Source organism: Ictalurus punctatus, chromosome 20 (genome assembly GCF_001660625.3).
Source record: "Ictalurus punctatus breed USDA103 chromosome 20, Coco_2.0, whole genome shotgun sequence".
Lineage (NCBI taxonomy): Eukaryota > Metazoa > Chordata > Actinopteri > Siluriformes > Ictaluridae > Ictalurus > Ictalurus punctatus.
The window spans coordinates 3,805,205-3,825,728 of NC_030435.2; the positions used below are offsets into that span (position 1 = coordinate 3,805,205).

The window sequence follows — 20,524 nt, forward strand, 5'->3', positions numbered from 1 at the left end:
AGGGGTGGCACAGTGTGGAACTGCGCTGAGTTTTTACACAGGTTTTCTCCGGGCTCTTCGGTTTCCTCTTACCTCCCAAAAACATGCCAGTAGGTGGATTCGTGACTCTAACTTGCCATAGGTGTGAATGACCGTGCGAACGTGTGTGCATGGTACCCTGTGATTGATTGGCGTCCCATCTAGGGTGTGCTCCTGGGATAAGCTCCGGATTCGCCGCGATGCTGACCAGGATAAAGCTCTTGTATGAATCTAGTGGAATGATCTGTTTGTGCTGCTGAATCCTTTGTTATAAACTCTAAATCCCCCAGAAGGATGCAGGCAAATCCTTTCAATACACTCTCACATGTTTCATACATTTCACGTTCTTTAGGATATATTTATACCAAACATCATTTAGCTCACGTTTTGTGGCAGGCTGTCGAATTTGCAGAAATCCCTTGGACAATCACTATGCTGTATTTTTTGGCAGAAAGAGCTTCACGTTAATGCTAGTCCCAAGAGACTCGGTCCAAAAATGGAAATGAAAAGCAAGCATGAGCTTTTAATTATACTTAAACCATACTTGGAGATTTTGTTACGGCTGCCAATGTTTACATGCTTCATTTGTGTCTAATTCCATGTAATAACCACAATAAAGGAAATATCTCGCTCCATGTGGTGTGAATGTATTTCTGTCCATATGCAGCATATCAAGACTGATTTTTTTTTTTTTTTTTTTTTTTTTTTTTTTGTGGTGGATGAGAGCATACCTCAGCTGATCTCCTTCCTGTCTCCTCTGGGTGAACTCCACTTGAGTGAACCCACACAAAATGCTTTGGCTTAGGTATCTCAGAGGAGGGGGGTAAAAAATTTCCTGCTCACTCTTCATAGTCAAGCTTTAAAGCCTATTCTCATAAGGTACATGTAGCTGAAAAAAAAATAAAAATAATAATAATTCCAAAATCAGACTAGTGGTTAGTGGTGAACAGAATATATAATTCAACAAATAATGCTCTGAAAATTCCCGCATTATCTTTTGTGATGTTTATACTCAGTAACATATTAACAGAGCTGCCAACATTGTTAAGAAAAACGAAAACAAACAAAAAAAAAGCCTTGGTCAAAAATGTTGGCGGACAATACAACTACCTTGCGTTTTCAGCGACCAGACACCACAGCCCCGCCCTCGTGTTTTCTATTGGTTTACAAAAGCAAGGTTTGCAAATTCACAGGTCAAAGCGAACCTAGATAAAGGCAACGTGAAACAAAATGAACCGCTAGCAGAAGAAACCACTAGCTTGTCATTTCACTTTTCAATAAATTGGTTTGATATTTTATTTGTGTTTGGTCTGACAGCTGATGAAGCAGAAAAGTGTAATTCTTAGCCGTCATAGCAAGGGGTCAAAGATCATAAATGGTACGGCTAAACTGTGCGTAAATGTTGGCACCTTTGTATCAACGACTATGGTTTTATCATGCACTCAGATGAACTTTTTCCATCCTTTAAAAATTGAATAATTCCCACTGGAATTCAGATTAAGTTGTAAATTTCTGACATCTTTCTGGTCTCGATCTTTACTCCGGCTGATTACCCGTTAAAGTCTTACTCTTGTGTCAGTCTTACGTCTTAGTCCCCGTCGTGTTTTATTCCTCTTGTACCACAATTTACCAAGGCGAACATCTGTTTTATTTATTAAAAAGACCACCACATCATACTCTTTTTACCCATTTTATAGAGTTAATGTTGTAGAATATCCATGCTAATTGCTGTTATCACTTATGTTATAGTAGCTATAAACAGCTCTTCAGCCCCCCCCCCCCCCCCCCCCCCTTTTCTCTCAAAAAACGCTGATGCTGGAGACTCCTTCCAAAACTGCTACACTTTTTTTCCCTTTCAAAAATTAAAACGTCAAAAAGTCTTATGTGAATTACACGTTACTATAGAAACGCTAATGTTTTAGAATGAGCGTTTTAATATAAACCAGAGCTGGAGTAATATTGAGGAGGTGTGTGTGGGTGGGATGGGCTATAAATCAGCTTAAATGTGTTACCTCACTGCATGCTTCAGTTGTTTTAAGTGGAACTGAAAGCCCAGTTGTGAAAGATACATTTTAAAAACACTCCTCAGTTGTTGGCTGTACCATGCACACACACACACACACACACACACACACACACACACACACACACACACACACACACACACACACACACTTTCTGAGGCACTTAAGAATGCAGCGATGGTGAAGGAAAATCAACAGAATAAAACCGTATGCAAATTACTATCAGGATTTTCCCAGTTTCACATTGAAAAAACTAAACAAAAACAAAAACATGTGCATTTTAGACATGACATAACTATGTTAATGCTTGTTAAACCAAACCCCATTGAGTCTAAAGACTGAACAACACAAACGATTAACAGCTGAGGTCTGTAAATAATTAATGAGACTTATAAAAAAAAAATTTAAAAAATTTAAAAATTATCTGGCATACTTTTATACTGACATAAATCAACAGAATGATGTAGATTAAAAAAAAAAAAAAAAACATTTCTCTGCTCTGTTTTTCTCTACAAGCCAGAAGTAGTCATGAATCATGCAAATATTACGCCCTGATAATACAACGGTAAATCAGACTTTTAATCAGGAAACACTCCAACATATGAAACGAAGACGAAATGTGAAAAAAAGCAACATCTAAACGCAGCTTGGTGCTGGGAAGGACCTCTGAGACAAGGTCTGTAAACCAATCCTGTTGCAAATATCCTTTTACAAGTTCTCCTTGAGCCACAGCAGATAACCGTCCGTAATCCTGTTGGCGATTTCGAACTCTGTGGGCCACAGAGTGAACATAACTAGGCCGTGAAAACCCTCTCTGTAGTGTTCGTGCGTCACGTGGACGCCGGCCAGACGCAAGCGCGTTACATACATCATGCCGTCGTCACGCAGCACATCGTACTCGCACGTCACAACATACGTTTTAGGCAGCTGACGCAACACAGAGTCGGGCACCAGTAACGGCGACGCCCGCGGGTCCACTAGCGACACGGAGGGTTTGTTTGTCGATATCGACAGGCCGCTGTAGCTGTACGCCCGGCGGTAGGGCTCAGGTAGGAAGACGCTCCAGTTGGCGAATTTCAGCAGCGCGATGGATTCTGCACTGTTGTGGTTATTGGCCAACATGGCAGTGAGAAATGATTTGTCACTAGTGAAGTACTCGCTCCAGAAGCGGACCATGAGCGTGCGTGGCAGGATTGGCATGTGCTGGTTCTGCTGGTATGACGGTGTGTTGAGATCCAGCGCTTGCATGACCGGGTAGATTAAAGCCTGGACTTTTAGTTTCACAAGCTGGTTTGGTTCCAGCTGCATCTGAAATTGGAAACACAGTGAGGTGAATTGCTAGTGACCAGATGTGACTAGTTTAAATCCTGAATTCCTGAACAAAACATTAAGCCATCCTAGAAAGACCTCGAGTTCTGCTGTAACGCATGAATTAACTTCTGTGCCTCCTTGCTGCCATAAATGAAAAATTATTACATATTGTAATGCTCCTCACTTGTTGCGTCACAGCGGCTGCCAGGTTTCCTCCGGCACTGTCACCTGAAACCGCAACACGCTCCGGATCCACCTTGTACCGGTCCAGAACATCAGGCTGAAGGAAGTACTTCACTACACGATACACATCCTCAAAGGCAACAGGGAAGTGGTATGGAGGAGCCAGGCGGTACCTGTGCACAAAATAGTTCATGCGTTACAGCAAAACGCAATTTTTTCTAGGATAGGACTCGGCCATGCCTAAATGATAAATTACGGATTCCTTTCTCAACTCATGTCACGTTCATCATTTGATCATTCCATCCGAAATGAAAACAGCTCCCAGTAATCAAATACAGAATGGATAGCTAGACAGTATACACCGCATCAGAGTTGCGCAAAGTTGTGCGGTCTGCCTGTGCATATTACTTTCAGCATGTTTATTATCATAAGTAGCTCTCTGTGTATGAGGAAACCGGAGAAAGCTGCAATCTTACCTCACGTAATACGTGACTAAATTGTCTTACAAAATCATCTTTATACTTTCTTTATTCATTGTTCCTCATTCAGGTCAAGCCGCATCTTAACTTCCTTAACACAGTGGAGGTCATAAGTTTATATACCCCTTGCAGAATCTGCAAAATATAAATTTTTTGGATTAAAAAAAGTGAGGATTCTAAATATTTAGTACTGCCCTGTATAAGCTGTTTCACATAACATACATTGACATACTACTAAATTTTCTAATGGTAGTGCAGACTAGAATCATTCCAAAACAAAGGAATTATAAGGGGATGAGTTGAAATCAGTTGTTTTATAATACTGTGTCCCAAATGTTTCTACATTTTCCATTTCTATCTCACAACCAAAACTAAAGTCAGACTTTCTAAAAGGAAGACGTTTACAAATTTGTTTTCCACATAGGCTGGAATGCATTGGGAGAACTTTGATTTTCTCTTGCTGTGCACTGGCTCCTGATCATCAGCCGCACCTGATCCTTATTATCCATCTCCAATGTCTCTTTCCTTCTTTTACTTGTGTACTTTGTAAAGTTTTGCATGTGTCGATCCATGTTTTATAGCACAGTATTCACAGTTTACAGCACGGTCAAATTCTCAAACCAGATTGGTCAAAAGTGTAAAGTGTAATTAAATGTAACTAAATGTAATTAAATGCATAAATGGATAGGTTACATACATTACAGTTGTGCTCAAATTTACACACCTATTGCAGGTATAAATTGTTTATTGTATTTTTTTTTTAAAGATCTTAGGATAACACTGAGGACAACTGAGGGACTCGTACACAGCTATTACAAAAAGGTGCAAACATTCACTGATGCTCAAGAAGGCAACACGATATATTAAGAGCCGGGGGGGGGGGGGGGGGGGGGGTAAACTTTTGAACAGGATTACCGGTGTAAATTGTTATTTTGTATAAATCTCTCTTTTTTTCCATTTAGTACTGCCCTTTATTTTTCCCAGAAGGCAAAATAATTTACACCGATCGTCCTGTTCAAAAGGGTTATGTAAATTTATGAGCACAACTATATAAACTATATAAAACATTATACAGGCACATTGCTGTGGTGCAAGAGGGATAAAACGCATAGGACGTGTTCTTATAGGAAAGTAATCAACGTTGAGGTGGTAGCAGTAACTTTTCTTCGCATTGGACCATCACACCATCTTGTTGTTGATTATTTTCCTAGAATAGCACAGTTGTGTTATTATTGCTAAATAAAAGTTCTTATTCCTTACTTATGACATTATGATAAGACACTCAAGTCTATTTTCCCCCTAAAATGATATATTTTGCATATATAGTTTTCATAAAATCAGCTTAATTTCGTTATATTTCAAATATCGTTACTTGCTGAGATACAATTGCATTAACATTTAGGATACACTCATAATATTATTTCTAGATTCTAAAGTGATCTTTCAGTCTGTGTTTTGTCGGATATGGATCTCTCCGTGGTTGCACAGTCTGACCATTTTCTGATCCCTGCCATGGTCTAATAGACAGACTTCACATTTCTGGCTCGGTTTGCTACACAATGTTTTTAGAGGGAGGCAGATCCCGGGCATATTCTCACATGCCATGTTTTCTGTGTGCAGCCAATCACAGAGAAGAACATAATGCGTGTTATGCACAGGTCGGTCAGGCACAGATAAAAAAGACCAGAGTTGTCAGACAGTTTGAGCAAAAGGCAAAAGCGTGACCTTAATATTATCAAGATCTAACAGGGTGAAGACCCATTTTGAGATACAGTTTGGGGCAACGAAGTGATGACATTCCTGCTAGGAAACCTCCGAGCTACTGAAACCTACACAATATCCAAAAAAGTCAGAAACTGATCCGAATATGTTGGGCAAAATCTGTATACAGAATATATTGTAAATAATAAATACAAACTGAAGTATATGCAGTTTTATTCTCATTCGTTCCTGACACGCTGTACATTTACAGTTCAACAAACCCTAGGTTTTAAGGTTATATAATATAAGAAACTCTGATATAGTCTACTAGCAGACCTTCAGTCACAGTTACAGATGTCTACACATCCTAACACTAGTTAATGAGAAACAATTCAAATTACAAAAACAATTCTGCCACCCCAATGTACCCACCCCCCCACCCCAGTTTTCTTTATTACTAGCTTTATGCACAAAAGATCTACAGCTAAAAGTTCTTTTCACCTCCGTCATGCCATCCCAACAATCTCCGTACACAGGGGAAACACTTCCATTTAAAAAAAATAAATAATAATAAAAATAAAAAGTTAAGTTTGGCAGCAGTGCTGTGTGATGTGCATGCCAAGTTTCCTTTTAAAGTCCATCACAACCTTGCGACAGCTTCCTGATCCAGCCATGACAATGATTTCAGTACATTCTTCGTTTATCAAAGGCATTCTTAAAGGCCATCTATCAGAATAAATAAATAGATAAATACCAAGTATAAAGAGTTCGGAAGACATTTTTCTAAAAAAAAAGTGTTCATTTCCCATATGTATGTCGACTTTTGGGACACCCTGTAGAACAGATCATGAATATTATTTGGCTACATCTGCCTATATTGCATGTTCATCCTAAATAGTGGCTGGCTAGCATATAGACGCGTATAAAACCAGAGTTTAGAGATAGAACCTTTTGGTTTTTTTCCCAAATACTACACCAAAAATTTACACTGAGGTCACGAAAGTTGGAACAGATGGAGATTTATGAAATCCAGCTCAGCCAAACACCACTGGTGTTGGCAAGTTATAAAATAATAAGAAGAAATAACTACTTTGTAGTTATAAGAAGCTTCAAAACCACAAGTACTGGGGTCGAAAAATCCGAGTGCACTACCAAGAACTGTTTTTATTATCCCAGTTACAAATTCAATTTCTCCGACAAGATCACGCCATTCTGCTCCAAGCGAAATGATCTGTTCGTTATTTAAAGCAGCAGGGACGATCACGTGCAACACACAGATGTAAATAGTGAAAATCATGTGTTATATGTTAACACTTAATGTGGGTGGGGATTATAAATGTGAATGAAATAAAAAGGTCAACAATTTCAGAGATGAGGCATATGATATCCAGGTACTACAGAGATTCAGAAAAGAATCCACTGTACAAATAGAGCAGTTCTGGGTAGTGCAGGGAGACCTTTAGACTCCTTCCAGGATTTCAACACAATATGGCTGAATACTCACTCTACAGCAACAACCACAGCATTTAGTTCTGTAACCGTCTGTCTGGACAGGTGATCATATGGACCCATTTCTGGAGAGAGAGAGAGAGAGAGAGAGAGAGAGAGAGAGAGAGAGAGAGAGAGAGAGAGAGAACCCTATTTACGCCAAGTGTAATTATAGACATAACGTACGCATTTGAGGAATTGGGCCATGCTGCTATAGGAATATAATCCATGATGTGTTGGTGTGGTGTTGGTGGTCCCATTACAAAGCAGATGTTTGCACCCCGAAGTGGATTACTTTTCTTACTGCCAGCATGTCCTGAAACTTTTTATTCTTCTTAAAAAAGAAGTGATTTGCCAACAATTACAACTTTTAATGAATTTATTATTAACCATTTATACATGGAGAGACACGGATTTAATGCTTGGGAATGTCTGCAAAACAATTTGTATCACTGACATTATAGCAGCTATAAATGCCTGGTGCATTAACAGCCTCTCTTTTAAAGTTAAGACAAAAAAAACCCCCAAAAAACAATAATAACAAGCAGCTTCTCATGTTACCATAAAACCTAAAAGAGCAAACACGTCTTCTAGTCCTGGTGGAAAATTTAAGGTTACAGCTTTACCACTAATTGTTACTGTAATTTGACTTGCAGCCAGCCCTAATGTCAGAGCTGCTTCAGACCAATCAGAATCGAGAATTATTCAGGTGGTAGACAGGTAATTATAGCCTAAATAATTACAGTGCAAATACATTTTTTGCTAAACCTGTGTTTTGTTTGCAATTGTTTGATATCCATGAGAGCAGAATATGTGACCATTTAAACAAAATATCAAAAGATTAAACAATAAAAGAATTTTTCACTGCCGTCTTTCCTCATATATACCAAGGGTGCCAATGTTAGTGGAGGGCACTGTACACGTTTATGTGATGTTTAATGAGACTCACTAGCGCTGCCAAGACACCATCCTCCACCATGCAGGTAAATGACTGCCCTCCTCATCTCGCCTGTTCCTCTGTCCTGACTAGGTTCATACACCACCACCTCCACGCCATCAAAACGCTCTTCCGCCACCTTCACCCGCTCGTCAGACACGGGTACCACATTTTCCAAGAACGTGATGATCATCATGACGTCCATGTACTCTGCCAGACCTATCAGCTCAGTGAAGTCCGCCTGGAGAGAAAAGAAATGATGAGGAAGAGAGAGAGAGAAAGAGAGAAAGAGAGAGAGAGAGAGAGCGAGAAAGGGGCGAGACGGAGTTTAGATATACGTGTTTGATTGGAAAGATGGATGGTGTAACGTAAACACATTTAGATCATTTTGACCAAGGACAGGGTGATTGTGAATATTACTATTCTTTATGACCCTTCAATTCTTATACACACACACACACCCCAAGCATCAGTCAAGCATGTACATGCTTCAGGTGCTTTTACTCTAATTATGAGTCACATAATTATGAGAAGACAGATCATAAATAAGGCAACAACCTTTCATAATGAGGCATGTTTTAATTAAACCATCAGATTTGTCACCTTAATTAGGAACTGACTGAAGTTAGAGCCTTAGGCAGTTATTATGCCAGTAAGCTTTTACATTCAATACATTTTTGGCCAACACTTTTATCCAGAGCGCCTTACAATTCTCATTTATACTTTTAAATAAGTAATAAAGTAATTTTTCTAGGTGCACCTGTCAGGAACTGGTAGTGGAGGCGGACGCAAGTGCAAATAACTTATTGTGCAAGTAAGTAAGTAAGTAAGTAAGAAGCGACGTCTTCCTTGGAGCATTAGGGGGGAGGAGGTAAGTGATGTCCTCTGCAAAGCAAGAGGGTGCAATGTAAATCAGCAGAGCAGGGAGGTGAAGAGGCATCCTCAGCCAAGAAAGGAAGCAGAGCGACGTCCTCAGCAGAGTAGGAAGGTGGTGAGATGTCCTGAGAGGAGCCGGTTGGAAAAGTGACGTCCGAAGTGGAGCAGGGAGACTGAGTGACACCTGAGAGCCGTCATGGCATCCTCTGTGGTAATGAGGGGTAGAAGGGTAAGCTCAGCAACAAACGGAGCGACATCCTCAGTGGAGCAGGGAGTAGGTGGGAGACCTGGTCAAGACCCCCAACTCCTCAAACAAAGAAAAAGTTCCTAAGGGGGCACATGGCAGCAAGCTATTCCAGTGTGGCACTAACCCAATCTCCCTTCACGTGTTCCTCCCACATCAGGTGGTTTTCTCCAGGAGCCCCTGCTGGAAAAAATCTGCTGCATCCATTGGTCGGTCTAGCTTTCCGTCAGAAATCGGTAGAGGTAGAGGCAAGTGCAGATAATCTCCTTTATAGTGCACTATATAGGGTGTCGGCCATTTTGTAGTGTCGAAATTCTGAGTAAACATCTTCATTCTCTAAATTTGTACACTCATTTATACCCACAATGCACTCGGATTTCAAGTGTACATCCGACGTACACCCGCCAACGCACTATTTCCCATACTCAAAACGTGAGACTGTGATAGAACACAAAAGAAAAATAAACATGGCGGATGGGAAGACCTGAGGCAGCAACTTCTTCCAACGCACGTGTAACTTTTTATTCGTTAAAATACAGCCGTATCAAGATTTGTAACATTTGTTTCTTACAGGAGATGGAAAGATCTAGTCAGTTATTTAGTTAAGAGCTGGATGTATTTTGTCTAATGTCTTCTTACGGATAGGTGGCATCTTCGAGCTAACAAAGCACGCCTTAATGTTGTTAGTCTATCTGAAACACGCCTTTCTTCACCTCCTCGGGAAAAAGAAGTTTCGCCAGAACCAAAACTAGCCAGACAGAGTAGATTTTACAGCAGGTTTACCTCAGAAGTCAGCTTGAGGACACTGACAGGAAACCCCTTGAAATAATAATAAATACGCCTAATAGTAAAAAAACATGACAAGCACTTTTTGTTCTCCATCAACTAATACAATAAACGTGAGAAATGAACAGTGAGAACACTCATTTTCCTTCACTTCTTCCCCATACAGTGGACTCAAATGTCATTCACTATATAGGGAATAGTGAACGAATGAGTGATTTCAGACACAGCAGAGAACTTAAATAGTGATGCTAACAAGGCGTAACAAGACACAGGTTGGAGTGATTCATGAGGCACGTGATGTGCTGGAGATGATTGGTTGTGCAGTTGTGCGCCCTTTGGTGCTACCATGACAGCTCCCTTGGGAACTTGCTGCATTTAACATGTTATCGAGTAGATGTGCTGTTCCATAAAATTATTATTATTATTATTATTATTATTATTATTATTATTATTTTCCAGGCACGTCCAGCTTGGAGGAGACCTCGGGGAAGACCCAGGACTAGGTGGAGAGATTATATCTCCACACTGGCCTGGGAGCGCCTCGGGATCCCCCAGTCAGCGCTGGTTAACGTTGCTTGGGAAAGGGAAGTTTGCGGTCCCCTGCTGGAGCTGCTGCCCCTGCGACCCGATTAACAGATAAGCGGTTGAGGATGGATGGACGGATGGATTATTATTATTATTAATAAATTTTTTATTACTGGCATAAGGGATGAGGAAGATGTGGACAGTCTACAGAGATCATTTTCAAGTAAGCAGACAAGTAAAAATGCTGTATTGGTCACATACACGTGGATATACATGGTACAGTAATGTTTATGTGCAAATAGAAATAAACATGTCACTTTTTGGACATCATGCGATATTAACATTGAAATATTCAACCTACCATTCATGCGCTTCAGCTAGATCAATTACTTATTCAAAATATAGGATTAGAAAAATACATAAGCAACAGCTCTTCCATAAATAAACTCCCAGTGTCTATAATAACTCCTATAATTAGAACAGGTGAGCAGAGCTTCCAGTGCCTGGATTAAGACCTGACATAATCTGACATAATGTTGTTAACTCTTATTCTGCCTCTGAGCACTTACAGGAATGAGATATTTAAAAGAACGTGAAACATCATATATGCTTTAAAACGAAATCCGATCATTATAAATAAGACGTAACATGAACGCGTTACTATGAATACTGATGCACGTCCTGTATTAGAATAAACACTAAAATGTTGCCATTTAAATAATAATAATAATAATAATAATAATAATAATAAATGATAAATAAAAAAATTAAATAAATAAATCTGTAATAAAAAGTACTGAAAGTTAGAAAGTAAGTAAATCATAACTGCTGAAAAACATGTTATTAAACTTAAACACTAAATTTTTTTTATATATATATTTGGTGTGCAAGTGTACTGACAATTTATACGTCTATTTATATTTATTTTTGAATAAATATAGTAATATGCACCTTAGCTCTGGAGTTATGTCTTATTTAATGTTTGTAAGTGATTGCATTAAATTGTGGATTAGGATTGATTTGGAGCATGGAGTAATAAAAAGAACAATGGTCTATATTACACTGGAGTGTTACAGATGGTTCACATGTCATGTTTACATAAAAAAAATAATAAAAAATAATAATAAAAGTCTTAAAAACAGAATTCAATTAAATAATGTTGATATGGTGTAGACTCGCATGTACAAGGGCTCATTCAAATGGATTTCAGATCTTTATTTGAATGCAGAGATGGACTTACCAAGTGACTCAAACTCCTGAAGAAGCAGTCTGTAATCATGAGCTTCCACCTCTGCTCGATGTTCTCCGGAATGGGGGAGTAGATGTAATACGCCGTTAACGCGCACACGGCGAGGAGGAAAAGCGCTCCTTTGGATTGCATTTCAGGTGCTAAAGGAGCGCGTGAACAATACTTTCCCCTCTTCCGCTCGGCCGGTAGTTATACTCTCCGGTAATCCGGGATTGAATAGGACGGCGCGCGCACACCGGCGTTTCTCTGGGAGGGGCGTTGATGTTTATGCATGCATGCAATTTACCCACAATTACCATATTTAATATCTTTAATACGTCGTATATATTCTATTACAGCACCTGCATAAAACCTTTTAAAATAATAATAATAATAATAATAATAAAATAATCCACATTCCTGGATTTCTAATTAAAAATAAATTCAGCAGCCAGCTATCTTCACTGCACTTATTGGAGCCTTAGGGAAAACTTGTAGCCTGTGGTATCTCACTGGCTAAATATAACTGTAAGTGAGACCATATGGAGTGCTGGTCTGCATGACTAGCTGGAGTTTTGAGTATTGAATCTTTATTAAGTGTTATAAGTGAGTGTGAGAGTGTGTTCGGGCATGCTTTTATTTCTCTCCAGACAGAATTATATCACCAGCACAGATTTAGTTCACGAATATAATCTGATTATTCACATATTAAAGTGCTCCTATTATGGTTTTTCAAATATTACCTTGCATGTAGTGTGTTATGTGAGTGTTTCCATCCATCCATCCATCCATCTTGTATACCGCTTATCCTTCTTTCAGGGTCACGGGGAAACCTGGAGCCTATCCCAGGGAGCATCGGAGACAAGGCGGGGAACACCCTGGACAGGGTGCCAATCCGATGCAGGCCACAATCACACACACATGCACACACACACACCCATTTATGCACTACGGACACTTTGGACACGCCAATCAGCCTACCATGCATGTCTTTGGACTGGGGGAGGAAACCGGAGTCCCCAGAGGAAACCCCCGCAGCACAGGGAGAACATGCAAACTCCGCACACACAGGTGGGAACCACGGTGGGAATCGAATCCCCGACCTGGAGGTGTGAGGCGAACGTGCTAACTACTAAGCCACCGTGCGCCCTTATATGAGTGTTTGTGGATGTTTAAAAAAGAAAAAAAAAGTCTGCAAAGTTTGAAAAATCAAAAGCCTGAAACGCGTTGTCAGTAGTGATGTGTCGTTCACGAACGATTCGTTCATTTTGACCGAATCTTTAATGTGACTCGGGAACGAGGAGATGTGTCAGAGAGCGATGCGATGCGTTCATTTTTTGAGCGTGCATGCGCTGCAACATCGCGGTAGGTTCTGTAGAGGAATTGATTAGTTCACCTCACGAGTCTTCGGGTTCAAGTCGTTCGTTCATCACGTCACAGCCCCGCTGCATTCAGCCTATGAGGCGGTCAAGGGATGAACAAATGACTCGAACATTGTCATTACCATAGTTTCAGGCTTTAGCAATTTCCAAGCTGTTTGTTGTCAGTGATCAAAAACATTCATCCAGTGTGCTCAAAATCTGATCATTCTCTTGCACATGTAAGTGCGCTGCATCAGTTGTGCATTATGAGAAAACACTGACTGAATCAAACATGAATCTTCCAGCCATTAAAGCACATCTGGACATACAATAAGTACAGTAAGACACAGTTACAGCACAGCTTTTAATGGAAATAGTGCCCACTGATTCTCAGATAAGTTTGCAAACTTTCTGGAATCTTTCAATCCGCTCATCATGCAACTCTCAGACTTCAGCACTTTCTCTTGCTTTAAATGTTTCTTACCATGTGGTATGTTGGAACTTTCCCAGGTTACGCTCCTTAATCTCCTTGCAGGTACTCGTCCATTTATGTGTTTCTTATTAACTAGTTTGGTTGGAGAAGTGATTTATTTCTTAGATTTAAACAGACTCGTCCTCATGACTCAAGGCTCATGCTGTGTCTGGAATTCTTACATGCAGACTGAATTGTTTTAATGAGTAGAATGTGTGAAATCATGGCACATCATCAGATTTCTGCAGCTCTGAGACAAGTCAAAAGATTCCTGCATGTGCCCACGTTGTTTTCAGATCACGTTGAGGCTAAGCCTTGGTCAAAGGTACAATTCGTCTCAGTCCGAAATAACCTTGTGTCAAAAAGCCTAGAAAAGCAGAAAGCAGAAACCTCTATTCTGCTCAGTCCCAGAATATTTCATACTAACACTTTGTTACTTCTGACAGGAGGTTAGGACTTGGCCATAGATGGATCTTTAAACCAGATAATGGCCCCCTACCTACATTCAAATAAACACACAAATAACTGCAAGACATAAAATAAACGATTTGCAAAGGCCAACTCATTCTCAGGGTAGGTTTTCACCAGATGTTATCCCTTGCAGAATCTGCTAAATCTTAATACTTTTAACAAGATAAGATTATAAAAATCTAATGTTGTTTTTTAAAATTTATTTATTACTGTCCTGAATAAGCTATTTCACATAACAGATGTTTACATATAATCCACAAGACAAGATAATAGCCAGTCCACTTTACTGGATAATAGCCAGTACTTTCCACTTTTTCCCCCTGATCCTTTGTCGAGTTGGTCGTGTGTTTTGGATCATTGTCTTGCTGTATGATGAAGTTCCTCCTGATTAATTGGGTGCATTTCTCTGTAAATTGGCAGACAAAGTGTTCCCCTAAATTTCTGAATTCATTCTTCTGCTACCATTATGAGTTACATCATCAATAAAGATTAGTGAGCCTGTGCCAGAAGCAGCCATGCGAGCCCAAGCCATGACACTACCTCCACCATGTTTCACAGATGAACTTGTATGTTTTGGATCATGAGCAGATCCTTTCTTTCTCCACACTTTGGCCTTTCCATCACTTTGGTAGAGGTTAATCTTGGTTCCAGAACTTTTGTGGATCATCTCTGTATTTCTTTGCAATTTCCAAACTGCTTTCTGATTCTTACTGCTCATGAGTGGTTTGCATCTTGTGGTATGTCCTCTATATTTCTGTTCTCGAAGTCTTCTTCAAACGATGGATTGTGATACCTTCACCCCTGTCATGTGGAGGTTGTTGGTGATGTCACTAACTGTTACTTTTGGATTTTTCTTCACAGGTCTCACAATGTTTCTGTCATCAGCTGTTGTCGTTTTCCTTGGCCGACACATTCGGTGTCTGTTGCTCAGTACACCAGTGGTTTCTTTCTTTTTCAGGACATTCCAAATTGTTGTACTGGCTATGCCCAATGGTTGTGCAATGGCTCTGATTTTCCATCTTTTCTCAGCTTCAAAACAGCTGCTTTTTCTCCCTTAGACAGCTCTCTGATCTGCATGTTGTCTTATCCTTTTGAACATTGAATGCAGTCTTCACAGGTGAAACCGAAGGCTAAAACCAAGAATAGATATACATGCAATCTAACAGGGCACAACTGGGTTACAAGAAACACCTGTCAGTCACATGTTCCAATATTTTTGCTTGCAATATTTTTGCTAGTTTAACACATCTTAATGTAAATACCTGGAAATAAAAGCTGAAATTCATCTTTTGATCTCAAACCCAAACGTCTTCAGCCAATAGCCAAAAAAAAAAGAAGAAGTAGAAGAAGAAGAATCGGCCTTGCCGTTCCAATATCTTCAGAGGGGACTGTATAGCACACAGGCATTGACTGGATGAGAGAAACAGAGACCTTTGAGATATGTAATGAGTATATGTAAAGGTCCTAATAAAAATGTTATCACACCGAACAGGAAAACTCATCTACTACTGCCTCGTTGCGTTTATATTCGCGCTCTTGCAAACAATTCCAATTCAAATTGAATGTTTTTTCAATTTATAGCCTAGTATTTTCCAATTGTAGTGTGTTTGTAAATAAAGATTGGAAGAGTTGTCTGAAGCTTCGTTATGGTGACGTTGAAGTCATACAACCGTGGTGCAATTCGTTCATAGCCTAACTTTAGCTTTTTACTTCTGGTGATTGTATTTAGGCTTCAAAATTCATAAAAAGTTGTGTTCATTTGTGAAGATTATCTTGATGAACAAAACGTGTAAGAATCATAAACTTTTGTTGGTCACAGAGCTTATTTTGTGCAATAATTCAAAAGCCAATGGAAAAATACTATTGGCTTTTGTCGCGAGAACCAGGGTGGTGCTAACTTCCTGGTTGGCCTGCAAAAATACGTCATCCCTACAGCACTCTATTAGGTTTGAAGTTTCTTTCTGTTACTTTTGGCGCCCTCTAGGGATACACCATCGGTTTTGCCTCAGATTATCCTACCCTAGTTTTTTTTTTGCTGTTTTCGATCATTTTTGGTCTTTTGAGAAATACAGTAATTTTGTCAATGCACTGTCTTTAATGTGTCGTTTATATGTTTATTATATGTCTATTATAACTAGATTTTTAAACTGTATCTATTCCATGTAGGTAGAACTTTCAATAAACATATGTTTTCTCTGCACTTGCTACTAGTTGATACATTCTTACATTTTTATATTTATAGCTTCTATTTCCTGGCAAGATGAAATTAGCAAACAACACAAAAAGCTTCGAAACTTCAAGCCGTTATATCGCAGCACTGTTAACTTATCGAATCAGAAAGAAAGTGTTGATTCATTTTCTATATTCGCTGACAGCAGTGCTGACTGTGATTCAAATCAAAGCTTTATATTAACTACATTCTACATAATCTTAAAACTAAAGATTAAGATTAAGACTAAGACAATTAAAATCTAATCGTTGATATGGTGAAGTTTTCTGTGGTGAAGTGTTTATGGAGCACTTATGGAAGGAGTCTCCAGTGTTAGCGCTTTGTAACAGTCAGTAAGTTGTATTGTTTTTTTTGTTGTTGTTATTGTTGTTTTTGTTGTTGTTGCCTTTCTATGTGTTCTTTTTGGACTTCTATAATTCTATGGTCCATCCCTCTAAATGTACTTACACGTCTTTGAACATGTTCCATTTTATACTGAAGGGGGCAGCATTTCACTTCAAATGAAGACTAAAGTCCTTCCTCTTCCCTAAGAACTTGAGTTAGGACTTTGTTCATCTTTAAATTTGTTTTCTTTTCATACTGTACGAATCTCCCCAACAGTGTTTTAGGCTGATGGCTGACCTTGTGATCTAGCATGATGATATGTTTTTGAAAGATGCCACGAAGCACTTGTGTAAGTTGCTCTGAATATGGGTGTCTGCTAAACTCTGTACATGTAAAAGTATCTCTCTAGGACAGGATTTATATATATATATATATATATATATATATATATATATATATATATATATATATATATATATATATATATATATATATATATATATATACACATATATATATATATATATATACATATATATATATATATATATATATATATATATATATATATATATATATATATATAGTTTTTTTAAATCATCTTTTGTTCACTCTGTATTTCCCAGTCTGATTACAATACAATTGCATCTCCTTTTACACACAGTATACAAGTTCTCTTTATCATGAATGAAAAATCTTAGATAACTAGGCTATTACTTCCACAAATTGTATTTCTAAATCTATCTGTGTCTCATAATTTCCATAATACTCTATTTAGATTTCTGTAATGCTCTTAACAAACGTAAGTGAGCGAACTTCTCTACAAACGTAATGTGCTGAACATATTCTGCCTCTTCACTGCATTGCACCTTTGCCTTTCCTCTGACACAATGATCTTTCCTTACTCATCACTTTTTCAACACGGTTGGTGGGTCAGAAGTCATGTCATGATGGTAATTGATGATGGACATTCCTGAAGACACACACACGCACGCGCACACACACACACACACACACACACACACACACACACACACACACACACACACACACACTGAAGTGCATTCTTACTCTCCTTTTTAAAGGCATTGAGTAATTGATATTACACAAGTCTGTCAGTGTTGTGAAAGTTTGTATCTTGCCTTGATGTAAAAATACAAACTTTCACAAACAGTCCTTTTAACAGTCATTTTAACATACAGTATATTCAGTCTGTCTGGATTTGTTTCATTACATGCTGAAACTCTGGTAATGAAGGTCTTACATCAAAACATATATTTTAAAAATACGATATAGTTATCGTCAATAAAAAAAAATGCACTACAGTAATACATCTTTCACTTCGGCTTAGGTACCGACCCAGACAAATATTTGTAAACTTTACTGAAAATAAACCGTAAAGATTGACTAACTGTTCTAGGTTTTTATTTTATTTTATAGAATGAATAAAAATGTCTAAAATAATTACATCTTTGTTTTTCGTCTTTTATTTTGTCCGATTTAGCTCCATGGAGTTACGTATTATCATGCCTAGTGGTCAAATATGGGAACTGCAACAAGTTTTAAAGGTACGTTCACACATAAAGCAACTTACAGTGACAAAGTGACCAGGGACCATTCATTTTCAATGAGAGCTGGCGACTTCCGGTGACATGAGTGATGGTGACTGTTGGAAACTACATGTGGGCGTGTCCAGCCACGCAATAAAGTTGAGAAAAGTGTAAGTATATGCAAATATGGAGCAACTTGGTGCAGCAACTTCTACTACAAATGGGAGTAAAGACAGTAGAGTGCACATGCTTGCTAGCTATTATTTTGCTTTAAACTTGCTAAGGCCATAAGCTAAGCTAAGCTAGTTGGCACTTTCACTTTTGCCACAGATAGATGGCCAATGGCAAAGGACACACACTGCAGATAGTGTGTCTGTGTCACACAGAACCATTTCAACTGCAAATATTGGAAGAAGGAAAGGAGGGATTATGGAGGGCAGCGTAGATTAGAGATGCGTGCGCACCATGTCGACCATGTGTCCCATGCAAATGCTAAGAAAATGAAGAAAAAGAAGGTGATGTGAAACAGGTGAGGCAATTGTCTAATCATAGTATATAAGTATCCTCCAAAAAAGGCCTAGTCCTTCAAGAGCAAGGATGGGTCGAGGCTCGTGCTGGCTCAAATTTAGCCTATTACCCAAAAACACTTAAAATTCAACATAGAAGCCAATACTCACATCTACCTCTGAGCCCAGTTGGAGATAGAAAAAAAGACACCAGCCGTGAGTGAGAAGAAGCAAGGGTCCAGATTTATCTGGTTATCCACAACACTCGCCAATCTGCCAACAGATGCATCAGTGAATAATCCAACACTTTGAGAACAACATTCCCCAAAGACAAATCTGTAGGATTTGGGGCATTTCACCTTCTACAGTGCACAATATAACTAAAAGATTCAAGGAATCCGGTCAAATCTCGGTACGTAAATGGCAAGGCCGAAAACCACTTCTGAATGCGTGCGATCTCCGATCCCTCAGACGTCACTGTCTTAAAGACTGTCATGAGTCTGACATGGGCTCTGGAATACTTCGGTAAACCTTTGTCAGTCAACAACATTCGCCGCTGCATCCACAGATACAAGTTAAGGCGTTACTTTGCAAAGCAGAAGCCCTACATCAACACTGTCCAGAAGCGCCGCCGACTTCTCTGGGCTCTGTCTCATCTGAGTTGGACAGTAGCACAGTGGAATCATGTTTTGTGGTCCAACGAGTCGACATTTCAAATAGGTTTTGGACATAACAGGTGTCATGTTCTCCAGGCCAAAGTGGAAAAGGACCATCCAAGCTGTTATCAGCGTCAGGTCCAAAAGCCGGTGTCTGTCATAGTATGGGGGTGTGTAAGTGCCCATGGCAGGGGTAACTTGCTTAATGCAGAAAGATATGTGCACATTTTGGAGCAACATATGCCGCCATCCGGAGCAGAACAACGCCAAACCACATTCTGCCCTAATTACAAGCGCATGGTTGCGTAAGCAGAGAGTGCAGGTGCTAGCATGGCCTCCTGCAATCCTGACCTGTCTCTGATTGAGAATGTGTGGTGCAGTATGAAGCGCAAAATAAGCTAACGAAACCCCCGTACCATTGCACAGCTGAAGAAGTACATAATGGATCAATGGGGGAAAATTCCTCTTGCTAAACTTAACCAACTGGTGTCTTCACTCAGCGTCCAAACGCTTAATAAGTGTTATTCAAAGAAAAGGTGATATTACACAGCGGTAAACAGTCGAATGTCCCAACTGTTTTGGAGTGTACTGCAGTCATAGGATTTGAAATGAGTGTATATTTTCAAAAATAAATTAAATTCACAAAGTAAAACGTCAAATAATGTGTTAATAATGCGCTTTCAATATAGTACAGAGTGAAATGACTCAAAAGTTGGTTTGTTTTTTCCTTTTGCATTATCCATACTGTCCCAACTTTTTCGGAATTAGGGTTGCATGTATTTACAATTAATGAATACTTGTCATTGCTTCTGTTAAAATGTAATTTTATACACTGAACATTGTAGAGTAAAACACATCAATGGCAACAGTGGGTTTAAATTCCACAGTGATGATTTCACTGCCTTTCTGTCAGACGTGAAATACATGACTGTGAAAAATAAAAGGTATACATCCTGATCTCTTGCCCCAGGGCCTGTGACTCTTTGCCTTGCAAGCTGTTGTGACATAAGACAGGAAGGAAGATACAAAAATGAGAAGTGATTAGTTAAGGTCAAGTTTCAAGCCACAGACAGCTGTGAACTAAGGACTATACTACCAATTATTTTAAAATGTGCTACATTTTTATTACTTGCAACTACAGTTTTAGTGGCACT

General features: G+C 39.1%; 1 protein-coding gene across 1 annotated transcript; it reads right to left on the minus strand.

Moving 5' to 3' along the window:
• Positions 1-1,799: 1,799 nt before the first annotated feature.
• aadac (arylacetamide deacetylase) lies at positions 1,800-12,046 on the minus strand. The gene is made up of 5 exons (XM_017495105.3): positions 11,813-12,046; positions 8,154-8,382; positions 7,221-7,290; positions 3,538-3,709; positions 1,800-3,350 (listed from the first exon to the last, which is right to left on the minus strand). The coding sequence occupies exons 1-5, from the start codon at positions 11,951-11,953 to the stop codon at positions 2,751-2,753; spliced, it is 1,212 nt and encodes a 403-aa protein (XP_017350594.1). The 5' UTR covers positions 11,954-12,046; the 3' UTR covers positions 1,800-2,750.
• Positions 12,047-20,524: the final 8,478 nt, after the last annotated feature.

What these genes read in the sequence shown, in the direction of transcription:
- aadac (XM_017495105.3), bottom strand. Translation starts at nt 11,953, where the DNA reads ATGCAATCCAAAGGAGCGCTTTTCCTCCTCGCCGTGTGCGCGTTAACG. An exon ending in TCAGGAGTTTGAGTCACTTG is followed by an intron (nt 8,383 to 11,812) that starts GTAAGTCCATCT and finishes TTTTCTCTCCAG; the next exon opens with GCGGACTTCACTGAGCTGAT. An exon ending in ATGGTGTCTTGGCAGCGCTA is followed by an intron (nt 7,291 to 8,153) that starts GTGAGTCTCATT and finishes CTCTCTCTCCAG; the next exon opens with AAATGGGTCCATATGATCAC.